Genomic DNA, 18,427 nt, shown 5'->3' on the forward strand with positions numbered 1-18,427 from the left:
AATTAACTTAGTCAAATACTGCTGCATGATTTGGGTCATTAAATAATATAGGTATTTCATTATTCTTATATTATCAAAGCTGACGTGTGAAATGGTTTTTACAATTAGTATATATTTTCTTTAAATGAAAGCCTACCCTTGTTAGTGTAACTATTATATCACCAAAGTAAACTAAAGATGAGATCATTCATTTTGTGTCACAGAGAAACTCATTTTTTCTTCACAGGGTCCACCTGGTGAAAGAGGAGAAACTGGAGCAGTTGGACCTCAGGGTTTCCAAGTATGTCCCTTTTACCTATTTCTCCCTGGATATATTTTTATAACAGATCATCTCTTCTATATGCAAATTTCTTTATGTTGTGTTTATTTGAGTTCATTAAAAATGAACTAAACCATTAGTTGGTTTACCATGATTATATATGGTGAAAGAAATAGAGTAATAATATTAGATAAATATATATCCATACACATTTGCATGTATATAATATGCATAAATATTTTAGAGGTAATTATATGTATGTTTCTCTAAATAATATATAAACAAGAATAATTCAATGATTCAATAGTTTAATAATTTTTGAAAAAGCATAGCAACTAAATTTGCTAGAACTATGAGGATCAAGAAATATCTTAATTTCTATTTGCGAATATAACTGTGTCACAAATTACTATTCAAAAATAAAAAAATAATTCTCACTATTTTGTTGAGTTGTTGTAAATAAATTTTCATATCTGAAAATAGCTTATGAACTAGGAAATCTTTTAAAATACTAATGCAAAAATATCTCAATTATCATTCTTTTTAGGGTGTGCCTGGAGGGAATGGTCCTCCTGGAGAAAATGGAAAGCCTGGTGACCCAGTATGTTGCATTTGTATTCTTTAAACAATGAGTATGAGAAAATTATTTCATTAGGCCTTCAGTTGTACATTATTTTTCATTTCATAAATAATAGACTTTTTACTCAATTTTGAATGTTTTTATATAACAAAAGATGAAAAATCAATGGATTAAATAGAAACCATTTATGTGGTAAGAATTGAAAATTTGATTGAAAAGAGGAAATAAGGAAATAAAAAAAAACTAAATTCCTGCAATTATATATTGGTAAAATATAACCTTCTGACTTATTTCATTTGCAATATATATATTTGTGTTGCTCTCTACAGCAGAAGACTTTATAACACTGCTCACTAACATGAATTCTGCTACCTTATAGATCATAAGTCATGCCTACACAAATCCAAAGCCTGATGTAACAATCTTTAAGGCAAATGTTTATTAAATCCCTCAGTGCTTGCAATATTAATAAGCTCTATTGGTTAATCTGTACTTGAATAGGGAGGTAAATACTATTTTCCTTTTAACTAGGGTCCAAAAGGTGAAGCTGGTGTACCTGGAACCCCAGGAGGCAAGGTAAATATTTTAACCTATTCAATATAATTTAACAGTGAGTAGTGAGAAATTGTTTTCAGGATCAAGAATAGAAATCCATTAATTGTTTAGAAAGTAGTAGCAACATGACAAATGATTTCCTTAATGTGGATACTTTTAACAAATATAAACATAATCCTGTGTTAAATTTATTTAGCAGGAAAATAAATTACACCGTTTTTAATACCACCACCTCCCAAAAAAGGATTATTAAGCCTATGTTAGGTCTATACCATGGAATCAACTGCTTCAGTTCCAATCTTTTATTTTTCTTTTTTTGACTGTCCAATATATCCCATTTCTTTACAGTTGGCCAAAGTAATTCCAGATTAAAGAGAAATGGTTTTGGTCATTAAGATTATAAGAGTTTTAAGACATACTGTTTTAATGTAATGTTCCTCACTAAGCGAATAGAGCGTGTGTTACTCATTTAGGTCCTCTAGGTTTTGATTTTTATTATTATTACTGAGGAATGTTTCATCTTATCATAGGGTGATGCTGGCCCACCTGGTGAACGTGGAGCCCCAGGAATACCAGGAAATGCAGGCACAAGAGGTGTAGCTGGTCCCCCTGGTCCTGATGGTGCAAAAGTAAGAATACAATTTTTAGAATGGTAGCCTAACAATTTTTCAATAAATGTGTTGCACACCACTTAATTGACTTGTGATTCTATTGTTAGGGTCCTGCTGGTCCACCTGGTCCTGCTGGCAACTCAGGTCCACCTGGTCTGCAGGGCATGCCTGGAGAAAGGGGAGGTGCTGGACTTCCAGGCCCTAAGGGTGACAAGGTATCTACTTCTTTTCTATTATTTATTAATAGAACCTTCTTGAATAAAAGGAATGTATCAACATACTATACAATATAGACACATTATGTTCATACATTATGTGAATATATGTATACACATATACATATGTTTATATGTGTTTGTAGTTTGTGAAATTTGAATTATGCATGCATAATTAACCAATTACTACTAAACCAGAAAATATCTTGGAAAACCAGCCAAGAAAAAAAAAGAACAAAATGAGAGTGGCCAACAAATTAAGAAATATTGAAGAAATGTATGTAAACTTACTATAAGTTGGGTTATTGTCATTTTGATTTTATACATAGTAATTCTTTGAACTCCAATTTTGACAGGGTGAACCAGGAGGCAAAGGTGGTGATGGACCCCCTGGGAAAGATGGATCAAGAGTGAGTATTAAGTACCTGACCTAGTCACAATGGAACTAAAATGGATTTGTCACTATGGAAAAATGAATTACCCACATAAGAATTTTATCCATTAGTCCAAATATCATAATGTCCAAATGTTAAGCAATTTAATCAGTTAAAAAAAACACTAGGACAATTTTATAAATCTAAATAATGGTTAAGAATATCAAATTAATTATTATTTTGACAAAAGGGCTATATTGGATCCCCCCCCCATTTACTCTCACATGTATAGGACATGACCCAAGTCAAAATGTCATGTAAACATAACGATTTATTTTAATAAATGAATAAACTTTTAAGATAAAAGTTTCCCTCATTTAAGGAAAACTACCATTAACTTTTATCTCAGACTATGAGATTACAGGGAATTTTTCTTTATAGTTTCTAATTTAATTATTTTCCAATAGCCAATTTAGTTTTTGGAGAATTTTGGCAATATCCCTGAGAATTAGACCATGATGTATAAATTGTTTAATATGCAAAAACCCTAAGCATTCTGGAGGATTAAAACAGTGTTTTTGAAATTTCAAGGGTCAATTTAAATTTATAATGAATATTCTCTAAAAATTTAAAACAAATGATGTACTTGATTTTGACTAGGTGAATGAATAGGTCAGGAGTAGCTTTTGTATATTATTCTTTAAAGATCTTCTCCCATATGATTGGGCATGTAGACTCTAAATGATCAATCTAGTACAGATATTAATAATATGGAAATAGGTCTTGATCAATGACACATGTAAAACCCAATGGAATTGCTTATTGGCTATGGGAGGAGTTGGGAGGAGAGTAAGGAAAGAACATAAATCATGTAACCATGGGAAAATATTCTAAATTATTTAATTAAATGAACTTTTAAAATTTTTTAAAAAATTTTCCTCCAAAATTGAAAATTTGAGCAGCTTCACAGAGCACATAAGAAGTGATCATTTAATAATGGCAACATGAAATATTTTCTGTATTTATAATTTGATTTCTTCATTTCCCTCATTTATTCAGTCAAGTTAAATAAGCATGTAGTAAGTACTATGCTCTTCCCAAAGAAATGTAAAATACAAAAGTCATTGTCCTTGAGCTTATGGAACTTTCTCCTTCTAAGCTCAATATTGAAATGTTTTTTCCTGTTTTTTTAGGGTCCTGCAGGTCCCATTGGACCACCTGGTCCAGCTGGTCAACCTGGAGATAAGGTAACAGATTAGAGACAAAAGGGCAAATTCTAATATTTAACATGGAAGTCAATGATATCAATGGTGCTCTTTTTTTTTTCAGGGTGAAGGCGGTCCCGCTGGGCTTCCAGGTATAGCTGGACCTCGTGGTGGCCCCGTAAGTTATTTTAAACATGTATTAATAAAAATATATTAATATGATATTCATTCTTTTGTGAGCTTTTAGAACTCAGCAACTTTGATCAAAAGGAAATCAACAAAGAAAATAGCAGCAAAAAGCAGTTACCAAAATAAGAAATATTCAACCAAATTCTAATTCTCTTGATAAAGTCAAGTAATTTAAAATGTATCATTTCTTAGGAAGGTTGGATTCCAGAAGCAAACACTTGGAATATTTTTCAGATACAATAATTGCCTTCTAATTTTTTTTTTTGCTATTCCATGTTCCCTTTGAAGTACATGGAAAGAGAATGGAATTGAAATAAATTGTAGGTTTTCAGCTACAAGTATAGCAGTTATTGATAAAATCTCACTTTTAGAGAATAGACTCATTTTTCCATGCAATATATATATGTATATATATATACATATATATATACATATATATATGTATATATATATATATAAAATATAGTAATTTTTTTCCTAGATGTTTGGGGAATATACATTTCTAAGAATGTAAGAGAGATGTGAGGTTTTTATGTCTAAAATCTATATAATAAACTTTGAAAATATTTTTCCCCTTTCATCACTATGTAAACATTTTCCCGTAGGTAACAAAACAGGTTTACCTGCCATTTTAAAAGGCAAATGGGTTGAATGAAAAAAGATGGAGACATTGTCATTTATTATATGTCACAGTGATTAAATAGCAAATGAATTTCTTCAAACTCATTTAGAGTAGTTTGTTTACAAAACTATATAATCTCCAATTATTTGATTCAGTATTTTCAATTCATCCAGCTATAAAGCATTCAATTATATTTTAAGACACAAGTTATTGTATCCTATATCAATAAAAAGATACAAAACTTGAGAATGCCAAATTCATAATTAGTGTGAATTCATAAAATATGATGATAATTGAGCAGAGGACATAAGAAAACTAATTCTGCTCAAAATGTTTATCAAGTTAAGGGAAATCATACTTGACTGTTAAAGACAACTTTTTCTATGAAATAAAGTTCTCACATTACTTATATCAAAATTTCTATTTGAAAAAATAGATCTTATCTGAAAAATAAGTTTTGCCTTCTATGAATAAAATGCTTCTGTTGTACAGAATACAAACAAAATGTACAAAATTACATTTTACGTTGTAGGGTGAACGAGGTGAACATGGACCCCCTGGGCCTGCTGGCTTCCCTGGTGCTCCTGTAAGTTTAAATATATAAATAACTCTCTTCACCAATCTTAAATTTTATTTTCTGAGAAATATTGGTTCTGGATTAGTAATTAGAGTATGGGTTCTATTTTCCAGCTAAGTAAGTTTAAATGTTATTTAACTTCTCTGTTGCTCCATCTGTAAAATGAAGGAATTGAACTGGATGACATCCAGGGTCTCTTACAGCCCTAACATTCATTAATGCTGATTGCCAATACCTAGATTGTCTCATCATACTAATCCCAATAATAATAACTGCCCCAAATACCTCAGGAGGTATTTCTCAGAACAGCTTTAAAAATTAGGTAAAGCTCTTCAAAATCATGGCACTATATGTCTATATAAATGCAATGAAAAAAGTTGTATTTTTAAAAATCTTGCTCTATTGTCTCTTGTCATAGAAAAGTAGCAATTTTTTTTTTCTTTTGGGGGGTCTGTGTTGTTTTTTCTTGATTTCTTGTTTACTTTTTACCCAAATCAAATCCATAAGAAAATTTTCTTTCCTATTCCACTGACTATATGAACTTTCAGAAATTAGGATAACTTAATTGCTGGGGGTTTTTTGACACATGAATTTGTGATTTGCTGTTTTGCGGTGTAGGGACAAAATGGTGAACCTGGTGCTAAAGGAGAAAGAGGTGCTCCAGGAGAAAAAGGTGAAGGAGGTCCTCCAGGTCTGGCAGGGCCCCAAGGAGGTCCTGGCCCAGCTGTAAGTATTCCTTCTTATTTTTCCATTGTCATCTAAACCAAAAAATGTATGTCAATAGATGTTTATAATTTTTACTATAAATTGCTATATATATATATATATATATATAAATTTACTATAAATTAATAAGCATATCTTTTTTCCACACTATAGTTGAATTGAAGAAAAGTCTTAATGACAATTTTCATTCCATGTAGGGTCCACCAGGTCCCCAAGGAATCAAAGGTGATCGTGGCAATCCTGGTGGTCCTGTAAGTATCTTCTCTTTTATTCCATGCAACTTCTATTACAATTGATTAGAACAGAAGCAAATGTAAAAGCTAACTAGAACTATATGGTATCTTTAGTTATCCATAGTTCTTTTATAGCCATTAATAGTGAAGGCAGAAGAGTTAGAAGATTAGAATTTTTCCCAGGGTCCTGCCATTCATGTGATGGCAGGACACTTGATTTCTCAGTGTTTCCATCTTTAAGATAGAAGTAAGACAAACTCGTCAACAATTTCTCCACAAGTTTTTATGGGGGAAAATAATAGCTTGCAATATAAACACATAAAATCACAACCGTACACAAAATCATCTGATTATTCCCATACAGAAACCATTAATTTTTGAAAGATGCAGGGGCAGAATTTAAAATTATCTCCCCAGGCAGGTTAGCATTTACATTGTAAATCACAAATGAACAATGATAATAAATGATTCTATAGAATTAATTATTTTTTTAAGTGACTGAGTGACCCAAAGATATTTCAAAAGATTCCATTGTCTAGGAAGTAAGCCCCATCATTACAATCTTAGCCATCCAAACCATACACTCTGAACAGTTTTTTTTTTTTACTTACTAAAACTATTATTTCAAGATGATTTAAAATGATTACAATTTCATAGGGTACTGCTGGCTTTCCTGGTGCTCGTGGTCTTCCTGGTCCTCCTGGCAGTAATGTAAGTAATATTCGAATGTTTTCATGTCACTTTTTTCTCATAGGAAGAATATCATTACTGATCTCTTAATCCAAACACAGCTTCCAAACAAACAAGGAAGAATAACAATAGCTTTTTACTGCCATATTCTCTTTATTTAACTTTTACTTCATTAGCAAGAGAAAGGGAATAAGATTGTGCTTCTTTCCTTGGTACTGCTTGGTTATAAGTCTCTTTTAAACTTTTCTTTAAAGGGTAACCCAGGTCCCCCTGGCAACAATGGTGCACCAGGCAAAGATGGACCCCCTGGACCAGCTGGTAATAGTGGTTCTCCTGGTAATCCAGGAAGTCCTGGTCCAAAAGGTGATGCTGGACCACCAGGCGAAAAGGGACCATCTGGCTCACCAGGAGCACCGGTCAGTAACTAAATTTTATTATTCACTTACTATATGATTCCTTCGAATCACATATCCACAATTAAAAAAAATATTAATCAATTTATTCTTTCCATATTCTTTTCTTTCAACACTATTATATCTTTTATGATCATTTCAAAGGCTCAATATTAACCGTTCAATTATATAGTTTGAAATTTAATTCCTCTACTACTTTATTTAGAATCTTTTCATTTATACATACTTAGTGAGGATTTTCAGTTTTCCATAGTAAATCAGGAGTTATTTGACTTCAGATTTTCAGATTAATAAACTCAATTTCAAAACACATTTTTTGGCTTATAGAACTTTAATACTCTGTATTATCTCATTTTCTTCCTAGACATTATATGGTACTGAATCTTCTAAGGCTTTTCATAAAAATAAACCCTAGGGTTGCTCAAATATAGGAAATGTGAATTTATTAAGAATAATATTTATATAACTTATTTTATTACCTTTCTCAACAGGGAAGTCCAGGTCCATCCGGTGTTATTGGTGTAACTGGGGCACGAGGTCTTGCAGGACAACCAGGCAGTCCAGGACTTCGGGGTGGACCTGGCCCACAAGGACCCAAAGTAAGTGGAGATCCACCAGTTGCTAATCTCTTGGCACCTTGAGTATCTTTTGGAGATCACTTTTAAAAAGTAGATTTACTTTTAATTAGTGGAGTGTTTAGCTTCATGATATCCCTTCATTTTTCATAATAGCCAAGCTTATTTTCAAAATTTGGCAAATTCAATTCAATTTGTGCTATGGGGCTTGGAGTGGGGGAAAGTGAAGTGAGGGAAACTGACTGACTCCTAGGATTTTTCTTCCAAAAAAGAAATAGAACCAGAAGAGATGTAGCTAAAAAATCCCTATATGTGTGATCTTTTAAAAGATCCGTTATCAAGTGATCCAGAGCTGTTCACATGGTAATATCTGATGGCTTTTAGTTATAAAGAGCATCAGGATAGCATAGGTCTTCCTGACTTCCTAGTTCAGGTATGTTAGAAACTGCTTTATTTTTTTTTTATTTTGCAAAAATATCTTAGGCCTCCTGATTGGCTTTGCCATTTGGTCTATAAGCTGTATAATAGATGTCCTAGTTCTAGAATCACAGTCCAATTGAGAAGAGAGAGGAAGAAAAAGAAACAAGACAGAACCTCTAACTCTCTCAGTATCAATTTACTCTCTCGTACCTCATTTTTTTTACCATGTTAAGGATGGAATAAAAATTAGTTTATTTCCTTCCATACAGGGTGAAGATGGCAAACCAGGAACCAGTGGTCAAAATGGAGAACGTGGTCCTCAAGGTCCACAGGGTCTGCCTGGTTTAAGCGGGATGCCCGGAGAACCTGGCAGAGATGTAAGTCATTCTTTTTGTAGTTTCCATGGTGCAATCAAATTCACCTGAATCCCCCTGAATTTCAATGGCAGCCAATTTGACAATAAATATACCTTATTTGAGATTTCCAGTAGTCTATCTAAAGTCATATGACCACATAATCTTTTTTTTTTTTAATTTACCAATTAAAACAGTTTTCTGTGGTATAACCTGATTTAGGCTTTTTATGATTAAAAGTGATGATTATTCAATTAACAGGAGATCATTCAAAGAATAATAATAAATATTACAAGGGTATAATACAATATTTCTCAAGGGACAGAGAAGGGGATGAAAATGCTTATCTGATTTCATCTCTTAAGTTGTCTAATAGAATTTATTAAAATGTTCATATATTCAAATAATTTTAGTTCTTTTGGTCTTTTTCATTAGGGAAATCCTGGATCAGATGGACAACCAGGCCGTGATGGAGCTCCTGGGGGCAAGGTATAATTGAAATGGTTTCAGGAATATTTCATGGGACTGATTCCTCACAGAAGCTATTCTTAACCTCTTCCCCTTCTTCTCAATATTCCTTAACCCTCCTACAACTCACTTTTTCTTATCTCCTTCAGATAATAACCTTGCTCCTTACTTTGCTAGAAAAATTAAAATCATTTGATCTGAGCACATTTTTTTCTCATTCTTTTCATCTCAAAATCCAATGACTTCATTTTTCACTCCCTCTTCCTTTTCCCCAAACTCCAATTAAAGAGATGGCCCTCCTATTATAGCCAACCCTTCTACATAGATTTTTGATTTCATACCTGCCCAGTTTCTCCGGTCAATTACACTCATTATCATTCCCATCTCTCTCTGTCTCTCTGTCTCTCTGTCTCTCTGTCTCTCTGTCTCTCTGTCTCTGTCTCTCTCTCTCTCTCTCTCTCTCTCTCTCTCTCTCTCTCTCTCTCTCTCTCTCTCTCTCTCTCTCTCCATTCTTTGAAGTCTCTGACTGAACTAATCCCTTCCCTACTGCCTGTGATTATGTCCAGATTTTCCTATTCTTAACAAATCCTCACTAGGTCCTACCTTCCTGGCAAATTATCTTCCTATGTCTCTTCTTTTTTTCCCAGTTTCTCACAATTTGACTTTTTTTCATGATTGTTTAATTCAAACATCTCTCTCTCTCTCTCTCTCTCTCTCTCTCTCTCTCTCTCTCTCTCTCTCTCTCTCTCTCTCTCTCTCCATCTCTCTCTCTCTGTCCCTCTCTGTCTCTGCCTCTGTCTCTCTCTCTGTTTCTGTCTCTCTCTCTCTCTCTCTCTCTCTCTCTCTCTCTCTTTCTCTCTCTCTCTGTTTCTCTCTCTCTCTCTCTCTCTCTCTCTCTCTCTCTCTCTCTCTCTCTCTCTCTCTCTCTCTCTCTCTCTCTCTCTTTCTCTTTCTCTTTTCTCTCTCTTAAGTTACTGGTGATTTCTTAATTTCTAAATATGATGACCTTTTTTCTCATCTACTATCCTCAACTGATCTGCTCCATTTGACATTGTGGAACAAACTCTCCTGCATTCTTTCTCTTCTCTGGATTTTTGTGAAGCCAAATGCTAATCCCATCTCTCTATCCACTCTTTAATCTACTTAAAGACTTACCTTCCACATCATAACACTTATCTGAAGGTGGTTCTCAAGAGTGTATCCTAGGGAGCAGCTGGGTGTCTTGAGAGCCAGGCCTAGAGACTGGAGGTCCTAGGTTCAAATGTGACTTCAGACTTTTCCCAGCTGTGTGACCCTGGGCAAGTCACTTAACCCCCATTGCCTAGCCCTTACCACTCTTCTACCTTGGAACCAACACACAATATTGATTTTAAGACAGAAGAGTGTTTCCTAGACTCTTTCTTTCTGTAACCTCACCAGCTTCCACAGATTTATAATTTCTCTGAGAATTAACACCAAATTCATGAATGCAAACACAATTTCTTCCTTAACCTTTAGTACCACATCACCAACTTCCTATTTGACATTTTAAAATGAATGTCTTGATATTGTCTCAAATTGAACAGTAAATAGCCTATAACTGAACTCAATATTTCTCCATAAAACTTCCTGACTTCTGAGCTTTTTTATCTATGTCAATAGAGCCACTCTTCTATTTTCTTAGTCATAATATCAGCATTTTCCTAGAATCCTCAGTCTCCTTTACCCCACATATCTAATCAGTTGTCAAATCGTGCCTTTTCTGCTTTCAAAACATCTTTTCCATCCAATTTCTTTATTTATTCACACAGCTAGGATCTTGCCACCTCTTGCTTAGGACTATTGCAACAGGCTTCTAATTGCCCCCCCCCCCAAGTCTCCAAGTATTCCAACATATCCTACACATTCTTGATAAAGTATTTTTCATTAAATATAACTAAATACAAATCTAACCATTTCACTCTTTTAATTCAACCACTTCTAGTGGTTTCCTATTGCCTCTAAGATAAAATATAAACTCCTCTCTTTAACTTTTAAAGCAAAACAGAGTGCAGAGAAATCTCCTGTGCTTGAAATTTGCTCTCCCCTGACTTCTATCTCAGAGAATCCCTCTCACCCAACCTTTAAGATACAACTTAGGCAATATCTTCTAAATGAATCTTTTCCTGGTTCCCCCAGCTGGTCATTCCCTCTCTCTCAAACTACCTTGTATTTCACTCCTTGCTATATATTTATATTTACACACTTTATATTTATATTGTATATATTTATAAATATTTGGTATTCCCCACTTATGATGAGTAGAGAGGGTTTAATTCTTTATTCTTGGATCTCCAGTACCTAGAAAAATTCCTGGCACATTGTAGATGTTCAGCAAATTCTTGTTTGATTGATGAGTAGATAGCTGGATGGGTTGATAGATGTTGGAAAGGGAGGTTTATTCAATATGCACTTATATTACACTTGTTTACAGGGTGACCGTGGTGAAGGTGGTCCTCCTGGGTCCCCTGGTTCTCCTGGACATCCTGGTCCTCCTGGCCCCACAGGCCCCGCTGGAAAAAGTGGAGATAGAGGAGAATCTGTAAGTTCAAACAGAATCCTCTTATTTTGTTTGTGTGAATTTCCCTCATGCTATCTACATCAGTGGGTGGAAAGATCTAAGATTCTAGAATTTCTTTACTCATTCAGTTGTATTTCATATTATGAAATATTCTCATAATAAAATAAAAATCCATCCAGGCACACTTATCACAAGCTTCTTAGAGAGCTGTCTCTGACACTAAAGGGACCCAAGGTCCTACAGCTAGTCCACATCAGAGGCAAGACTTAACCGGAGGTCTTCCTGAATCAGACTAGAATATATTCATGTTAGTGAGTAATTCAAAGTAGAACTTTGATTACCAAATTTGCACCTAAGCCAAAGTAGAAAAGGTGCTACTCTTGTTCTTGCTTGGTGTAGGAACACTCTTGGAAGGTCCTTAAAGGTGCTTTGAACACAACTAAAAGCTCTAAAATAAGAGGTTGTCCTGTCAGCATTTAAAAAGTAATGACATCAACAAACATCTTCTCTCTTCATTTTAGGGTCCTGCTGGTCCTGGTGGTCCTCCAGGGCCTGCTGGTGCTCGAGGTGCTCCGGTAAGTGATATTTTCACATCTGGAAGCAACAGAAAACTATTATCTGGCATGATCTAGGAATTGAAAATTTGGAGGTAACAGTTACTCTTCAGTCCAAAAATATTACCAACATTAAATGAATTAGAAAAACAATACAAATATTGTTCAGTTCAATGCCTTCAATTGATTGCAATTATACTGACATTTATGAAACATGTGATATTCACTGAGTCCTAGAGATATAAACCCCAAAGTGAAAAAAAAAACTTCCTGCCCTAAAGAAATATACCTTCTATTGTGTGCCTTGCATATGCATAAATTTATTATTAACTATTGTAAATGCATGCCTATAATATTATTCCCCAATGTATTTCTATAGGGCGCTCAAGGTCCACGTGGTGACAAAGGTGAACCTGGTGAACGAGGTAATAATGGCATCAAAGGACATCGTGGTTTCCCAGGGACTCCTGGTCCACCAGGTGCCTCAGTAAGTAGTTAAGCTTTTTTTTTTTTAAATATCTCTTTGTTAATTAAAAACAAGGTCAAATAGGGTGCTAATTTTCATAAAACATTTTCAAATTAAGGTAAGGAGTTGGTTTTATCTTGGTCTTATGTGTTTCATTCCTTATTCCTATGGTATTAAAGTCTTTATATATTTACTCATCTATATTAAAAACTGCAATGAATTCATTCTCCATCCAGTATTACAACTAGTCACATGAACAAATTATCATTGCAGAGAAAAGAAAAAATACTTGAGTAATTCAATCTTTTTTTAGGGTGAGTTGGGGGGGTTGCACCATATCCAATGAGATATAACAACACCTATTATAAATGGTATAACTATTAATTAATTCAATAATCAAGACCCTAGTTTAGAAGTTAGAGGAAATAAAAATAATGAATATTTTGTCTTGTTTTTCATATGATTTGTTTAGCCTCTTCATTGAATTAGGGAAGTAGGGATAAATTAACTCAGAGGATTTATGCTGGATTAGTATTTTAGTTGGGAAATTGGGTTCTCAATTTAAATATCTTTGTTATTCAAAGACATCTTTCACATTTGTAACCACAATGCCTGGCCCACTATAAATGTATAATAAATGCTTGGTGACTTTGTTAACCTTAACAAATACAAATAAGCAAATATATATATATATATATATATATATGTACTTCAAGATTAGGAAAAATGTAGATTAAGAAATAATTTGGAGGGCTTTCATTTTATTTTTTTAAAAGTAAAGAATATTTTGGGTAAGAAGAAAGTTTATACTGAAGTCATAATTAATTCCAGCTTCTCCTAATAGATCTTCAAGATACTTTTCTTACAATCAGCTAGAGTAAATAGAGAAAATAAGAAGAAATGAAGTATAGTGAATCATCTTAAGTTATTGTGACCATGAATGACCATGAATCATATAGGAACAATGATGATTTTTTAAACTTTTAAGAATTTCTTAACTAATGTTCAAACTGTTCTACCTTTTCAGGGTCAACCTGGTCACCAAGGTGCTGTTGGCAGTCCAGGACCTGCAGGCCCCCGAGTAAGTAATATTGAGAAATGAATATATTTTGAAATTTTCATAAGGCTATTTAAAAATGACCAAAAAAACAAAAAATGATTAAAAAAACAAAAAAAAATTACCTAATTGGTGAGACTTCTGTATGATCCTATAAATCCATCAAAAACAGGTTCCTCATGATTAATTTAATCTATTTTCATTTCCTTACTTTTTGCATGTTTTTCTTTGGTTCTGATGATTATTTCTTTTGAATCTCATTTAGGGCCCTGTTGGACCCCATGGACCCCCTGGCAAAGATGGATTAAGTGGACACGCAGGTCCCATTGGTCCTCCAGGCCCCCGAGGAAACAGAGGAGAAAGAGGATCAGATGTAAAGAAATAATTATTTGCATGCACATTTAAGTTGTTATTTTTCCTTCTTGATTCATTAGTCACCTACACATACATACACACAATAAGAAATATGAAGTGAATCTGTGTTTTAGAATACCACAAAAAATACCTGTTAAGAAAATCAGAAGTTTAAATTGAAAAAAAAACTATGCTGCTTTTTAATTACTTAAATCTGCATTAGAATTCAGGCTTTCACTAACCAAAGAAACATTTTAAATTTTTGTAGTATCCTGAAAATTCTCCCCACCCAAGGTCTGCTAACTACTAATTTTAAAAAAATTTACTATTTGGAACTTTTTCCCTTTTTTTCCTACTAAATAGTAATATAGGAATAGCATCAAATTTTGCTATGTTTAGAATTAACTTGTATATAGGTTTGATATTTCCTTTAATTTAATATTTTTGCAATTTTATTTCTAATTTTTGCTGACGCATATCTTTTTAGACATAATTTTATAAACTAACTAATATAAAAGGTTAAGGCAAAGCACTCCATTTATGTTTTATAACATATTTTTATTTGGAGTTCAATTATAAAAATATTTATCTCCCTAATGATTATCATTTTTTAAAAACATAAGATAAAATAGGTACTCAGAAAATTCCCTGGCTCAAGTCATTACCTAAATTAGAATCATAGAATTTATAAGTGGGAGGCACCTTAGATATCATTTAGTTTCACTCTTTATTTTTATAAATGAGGAAACTGAGAGCCTTAATTTAAACCCATTTTTATGTGTTCAAATTTGAAACAAGTTCCCATTCCACTACATTGTCTCTCCATTTTTAAAACTAGGGAATCTTCTGAATTCTTTCAATATAGGGTTTTTTTTGCAGGAAAACAATTACAATTTAATTTTTGTCCACATTTTTCTTATTTTTAGGGTGCCCCTGGCCATCCTGGAAACCCAGGTCCTCCTGGCCAACCTGGAGCCCCTGGTCCTTGCTGTGGTGGTGGTGGTGGAGCAGCAATAGCAGGATTTGGAGAAAAAGCTTCCCCATTTTATGGAGATGAGCCCACAGATTTCAAGATGAACACTGAAGAGATTTTGTCCTCACTCAAATCAGTGAGTGGACAGGTAGAAAGCATCATTAGTCCTGATGGATCACGAAAAAATCCTGCCCGTAATTGTCGTGACCTGAAATTCTGCCATCCTGAACTCAAGAGTGGTATGTATATTGGAATGAAAGTTGCTTTCAACAAAGGAGGAAAATTTGAAAATGTGAGAAATGGCATTCTTTATCCCTCTATCACTTTAATATTTTTCTGAGATCAAAAAAGGAAACTGTGCAGATGAAAAATTTGCAACACCTGAGATACATTCCCAGCATCCTTTTCAATTACATTCTCATTTTACATAAGGATGCTTAGGAGATAAATTTGGCTGAGAACCACACTGCAGGGCTCTTTTTTCAGAGCTTGTGCTTTTGGTAAAGTGCTGCAGGTGTGAGTGTCTCTCTTTGCTCTGCTCACTTGACTGAAAGAACCTTTTTCCTTTTCCCTTTCTTTTGATTTAGTATTAAAATCCTATATATTTTTTAATACTAAGATTCATTTTTATACCTACAACACAAAGGTATTACAGAAGTAGTACATACAGGAATGTAGAAATGAACTTGAACTAGCTTGAAATAATGCTCTTCAAGAGTACTTTATGGAAGTGGAAATGTATTAAATTATTAGTAACCATCAAATGCTTAATATAGCTATGAAAAATATCAGTTCTAATAATATTGGTCTCATCAAAATTATATAGCAGAAAATATAGAAAGTGTAAATATCATATCAAGGTATCCAGATATTATTATTCTATGAATCTGACTCTTTCCTATAGACCCAGAGCAATTTAGTTTTAAAGGGATCAGAACTTGAATTAGAGTCCATCTCCCTATCCAATGCAGGAATCCACTCAATGGAATCCTTGACAAGTGAACATTCAGTCTTTCAATATTTATATTGCCAAGAAGCAGACCAAATGTTGTATTAAACTTTGAACTTAATTGACAGAAAACATGTTTTCATTCAGATTGTATGCTATAAGATCTCAGTTCATATAATTTATAAATAATATAATATTCTCAATCAAGGCTTATATTCCTTTCCCATGTCCTCAACCTTGAGAATGGATTGTGATATTTAAAAGAAAAAAAATTTTCAATGTAAATGAAATAATGGATTTTTAAAATGAACTTCTTAACCCCTGAGCTATGTTTTGTATGTTCAGGACAATACTGGATTGATCCTAACCAAGGTTGCAAGATGGATGCTATCCAAGTATACTGTAATATGGAAACTGGTGAAACATGCATAAATGCCAGTCCCATGAATATTCCAAGGAAGAACTGGTGGACAGATTCCAGTGCTGAAAAGAAATACGTTTGGTTTGGAGAGTCCATGAATGGTGGTTTTCAGGTATGTTTTCAACAGACTTTCAGTAAAGTAAACTAACTTTATCTGAGTCCTTTCTATCCCTCTCCTCTTCCCTTCTCTTCAATTTGATAAAGCCAAGTTGTTTAACAATTTTCATAATAAGTAAAAACTGATATAGCACTTACTTTGTACCAGGCACTGAGCTAAGTGCTTTACAACTATTGAACTCATCACATAGTAGTTGAGTTATTCGCCCAGGGTTTAGATTAAAGTTATTGCCTCTTGGCTAATTTTTCTTTTTTTCCTACTATAGTTTAGCTATGGCAATCCTGACCTTCCTGAAGATGTTCTCGAGGTTCAATTGGCATTCCTCAGACTTCTTTCCAGCCGTGCTTCCCAGAACATCACTTATCATTGTAAGAACAGCATTGCCTACATGGATCAGGCCAGTGGGAATGTAAAGAAAGCTCTGAAGTTTATGGGTTCCCATGAAGGTGAATTCAAGGCTGAAGGAAATAGTAAAATCACATACACAGTTCTGGAAGATGGTTGCAGTGTAAGTAAATATATACTATTTGTTTAGTATTTAAAATTCTGCCATAGGAGACGATGACTTGTAGGGCAACTTAAACATACAGAATGGCTTTACCATTTCTTGTTGTTCCTTGAGTCATTCATGAATGGAGGGAGAAATGTCCTCCATATTTAAATAGGTCCCATGCAAATGTCCAGAAGCTAAGCTACCAATCCCTTCACAGTCATGACAAGTTCTGCATCTTTGGGAGAATTTAGAACCATGCCCTTTAAAATCAGGCAACCTGTAGTGGGTTCAAACATGCCATTTTGTATTAAAACTTGTGTTCCTTAGTGAGGAGAACTCCAGGCTTCTCATGTAGCAGGTCTCACATAAACTAGTGAAATACCATGGGGGACTATTTCTAAACCCATGAAATATTGTTGTTTTGGGGTCATTAACGAAGCTCTTTTCTCTCTTTTTCTTCTTTATTTTTTGTTTTCCCACAGAAACACACTGGGGAATGGGGTCAAACAGTTTTTGAATACCGAACACGCAAGGCTATGAGACTGCCCATCATTGATATTGCTCCTTTTGATATTGGTGGCCCCGATCAAGAATTTGGTGCAGACATTGGCCCCGTTTGCTTTTTGTAAACTAAGGAATTTGTTCTCTCTGAAAGCCCAGCAAACAAATTCTCACTCCAACTGTGTTCCTCTTGTTCTAATCTTGTCAACCAATACAGGTTATCAACTGTATTCCAGTTATTTATTTCCAAAATTTCTGGAAGAAAAAAGATGATTTGACAGAAAGGGATCATTTTTGTTTTGCTAGTACACCAAATACAATTCAAATGCTTTTGGCTCTATTTTTTTTTTACCAATTCCATCTTCAAAATGTCTCAGTGGTGCTATAATAAACTTCAACAGTCTTACAACAATTCTGTGTTCCAGTCTTTGAATGCTGCCCTAATTGCAAGGCACTGAATACTCCCAGCATGAACAATTTATCCTCTTTTCTGAGATGGTAAAAACAAAAAGCTAGAAAGGACTTCCCTGTTTCAACTACCTCATCTTGTACAGAAACTGGGATGAATTAGCTATCTCATTAAAACAAAAACTATATGCATTTGAGAAATTTATAAGTTCAATTTCGCTAAACTGGTATATTTCTGTGCTGATGGGTAGTGGGCAAAGAACAGGCTAGTGCAAGGATTGAACAACAGCCCCTCTTTTTAAGCTACTCATTTTATTATTGGATTTCAATCCACTTTTTCAAAGGTGCTTCTACACTTTCTTGTCATTGATGGTCAAGACCACTAAAACTTGGGAAGGCAAATATGATGGTGCTGATGTATTTTCACTTTAAAAACTGCAGGTCAGAATTATTGTTGACTTGCACTAAAAAGCCTAGATTTATAACATTTGTCAGTGTCTCCTGTTGAAGATTGTTCTTGAGAACTTTG

General features: G+C 33.9%; 1 protein-coding gene across 1 annotated transcript in view; it reads left to right on the top strand.

Moving 5' to 3' along the window:
* The window catches only part of COL3A1 (collagen type III alpha 1 chain), a 62,988-nt gene extending 45,086 nt beyond the window's left edge, over positions 1 to 17,902 (top strand). The window contains exons 27-51 of the mRNA XM_001378421.5: positions 227 to 280; positions 807 to 860; positions 1,371 to 1,415; positions 1,925 to 2,023; positions 2,113 to 2,220; positions 2,577 to 2,630; positions 3,788 to 3,841; positions 3,924 to 3,977; positions 5,143 to 5,196; positions 5,806 to 5,913; positions 6,111 to 6,164; positions 6,804 to 6,857; positions 7,091 to 7,252; positions 7,741 to 7,848; positions 8,514 to 8,621; positions 9,033 to 9,086; positions 11,518 to 11,625; positions 12,126 to 12,179; positions 12,538 to 12,645; positions 13,652 to 13,705; positions 13,947 to 14,054; positions 14,962 to 15,247; positions 16,303 to 16,490; positions 16,762 to 17,004; positions 17,472 to 17,902. Coding sequence (XP_001378458.3) covers positions 227 to 280; positions 807 to 860; positions 1,371 to 1,415; positions 1,925 to 2,023; positions 2,113 to 2,220; positions 2,577 to 2,630; positions 3,788 to 3,841; positions 3,924 to 3,977; positions 5,143 to 5,196; positions 5,806 to 5,913; positions 6,111 to 6,164; positions 6,804 to 6,857; positions 7,091 to 7,252; positions 7,741 to 7,848; positions 8,514 to 8,621; positions 9,033 to 9,086; positions 11,518 to 11,625; positions 12,126 to 12,179; positions 12,538 to 12,645; positions 13,652 to 13,705; positions 13,947 to 14,054; positions 14,962 to 15,247; positions 16,303 to 16,490; positions 16,762 to 17,004; positions 17,472 to 17,618 — 2,520 coding nt within the window. The 3' untranslated portion in view covers positions 17,619 to 17,902. The remainder of the gene's footprint in view (positions 1 to 226; positions 281 to 806; positions 861 to 1,370; positions 1,416 to 1,924; positions 2,024 to 2,112; positions 2,221 to 2,576; positions 2,631 to 3,787; positions 3,842 to 3,923; positions 3,978 to 5,142; positions 5,197 to 5,805; positions 5,914 to 6,110; positions 6,165 to 6,803; positions 6,858 to 7,090; positions 7,253 to 7,740; positions 7,849 to 8,513; positions 8,622 to 9,032; positions 9,087 to 11,517; positions 11,626 to 12,125; positions 12,180 to 12,537; positions 12,646 to 13,651; positions 13,706 to 13,946; positions 14,055 to 14,961; positions 15,248 to 16,302; positions 16,491 to 16,761; positions 17,005 to 17,471) is intronic.
* Positions 17,903 to 18,427: the final 525 nt, after the last annotated feature.

This window comes from Monodelphis domestica, chromosome 4 (assembly GCF_027887165.1).
Source record: "Monodelphis domestica isolate mMonDom1 chromosome 4, mMonDom1.pri, whole genome shotgun sequence".
Classification (NCBI taxonomy): Eukaryota; Metazoa; Chordata; class Mammalia; order Didelphimorphia; family Didelphidae; genus Monodelphis; species Monodelphis domestica.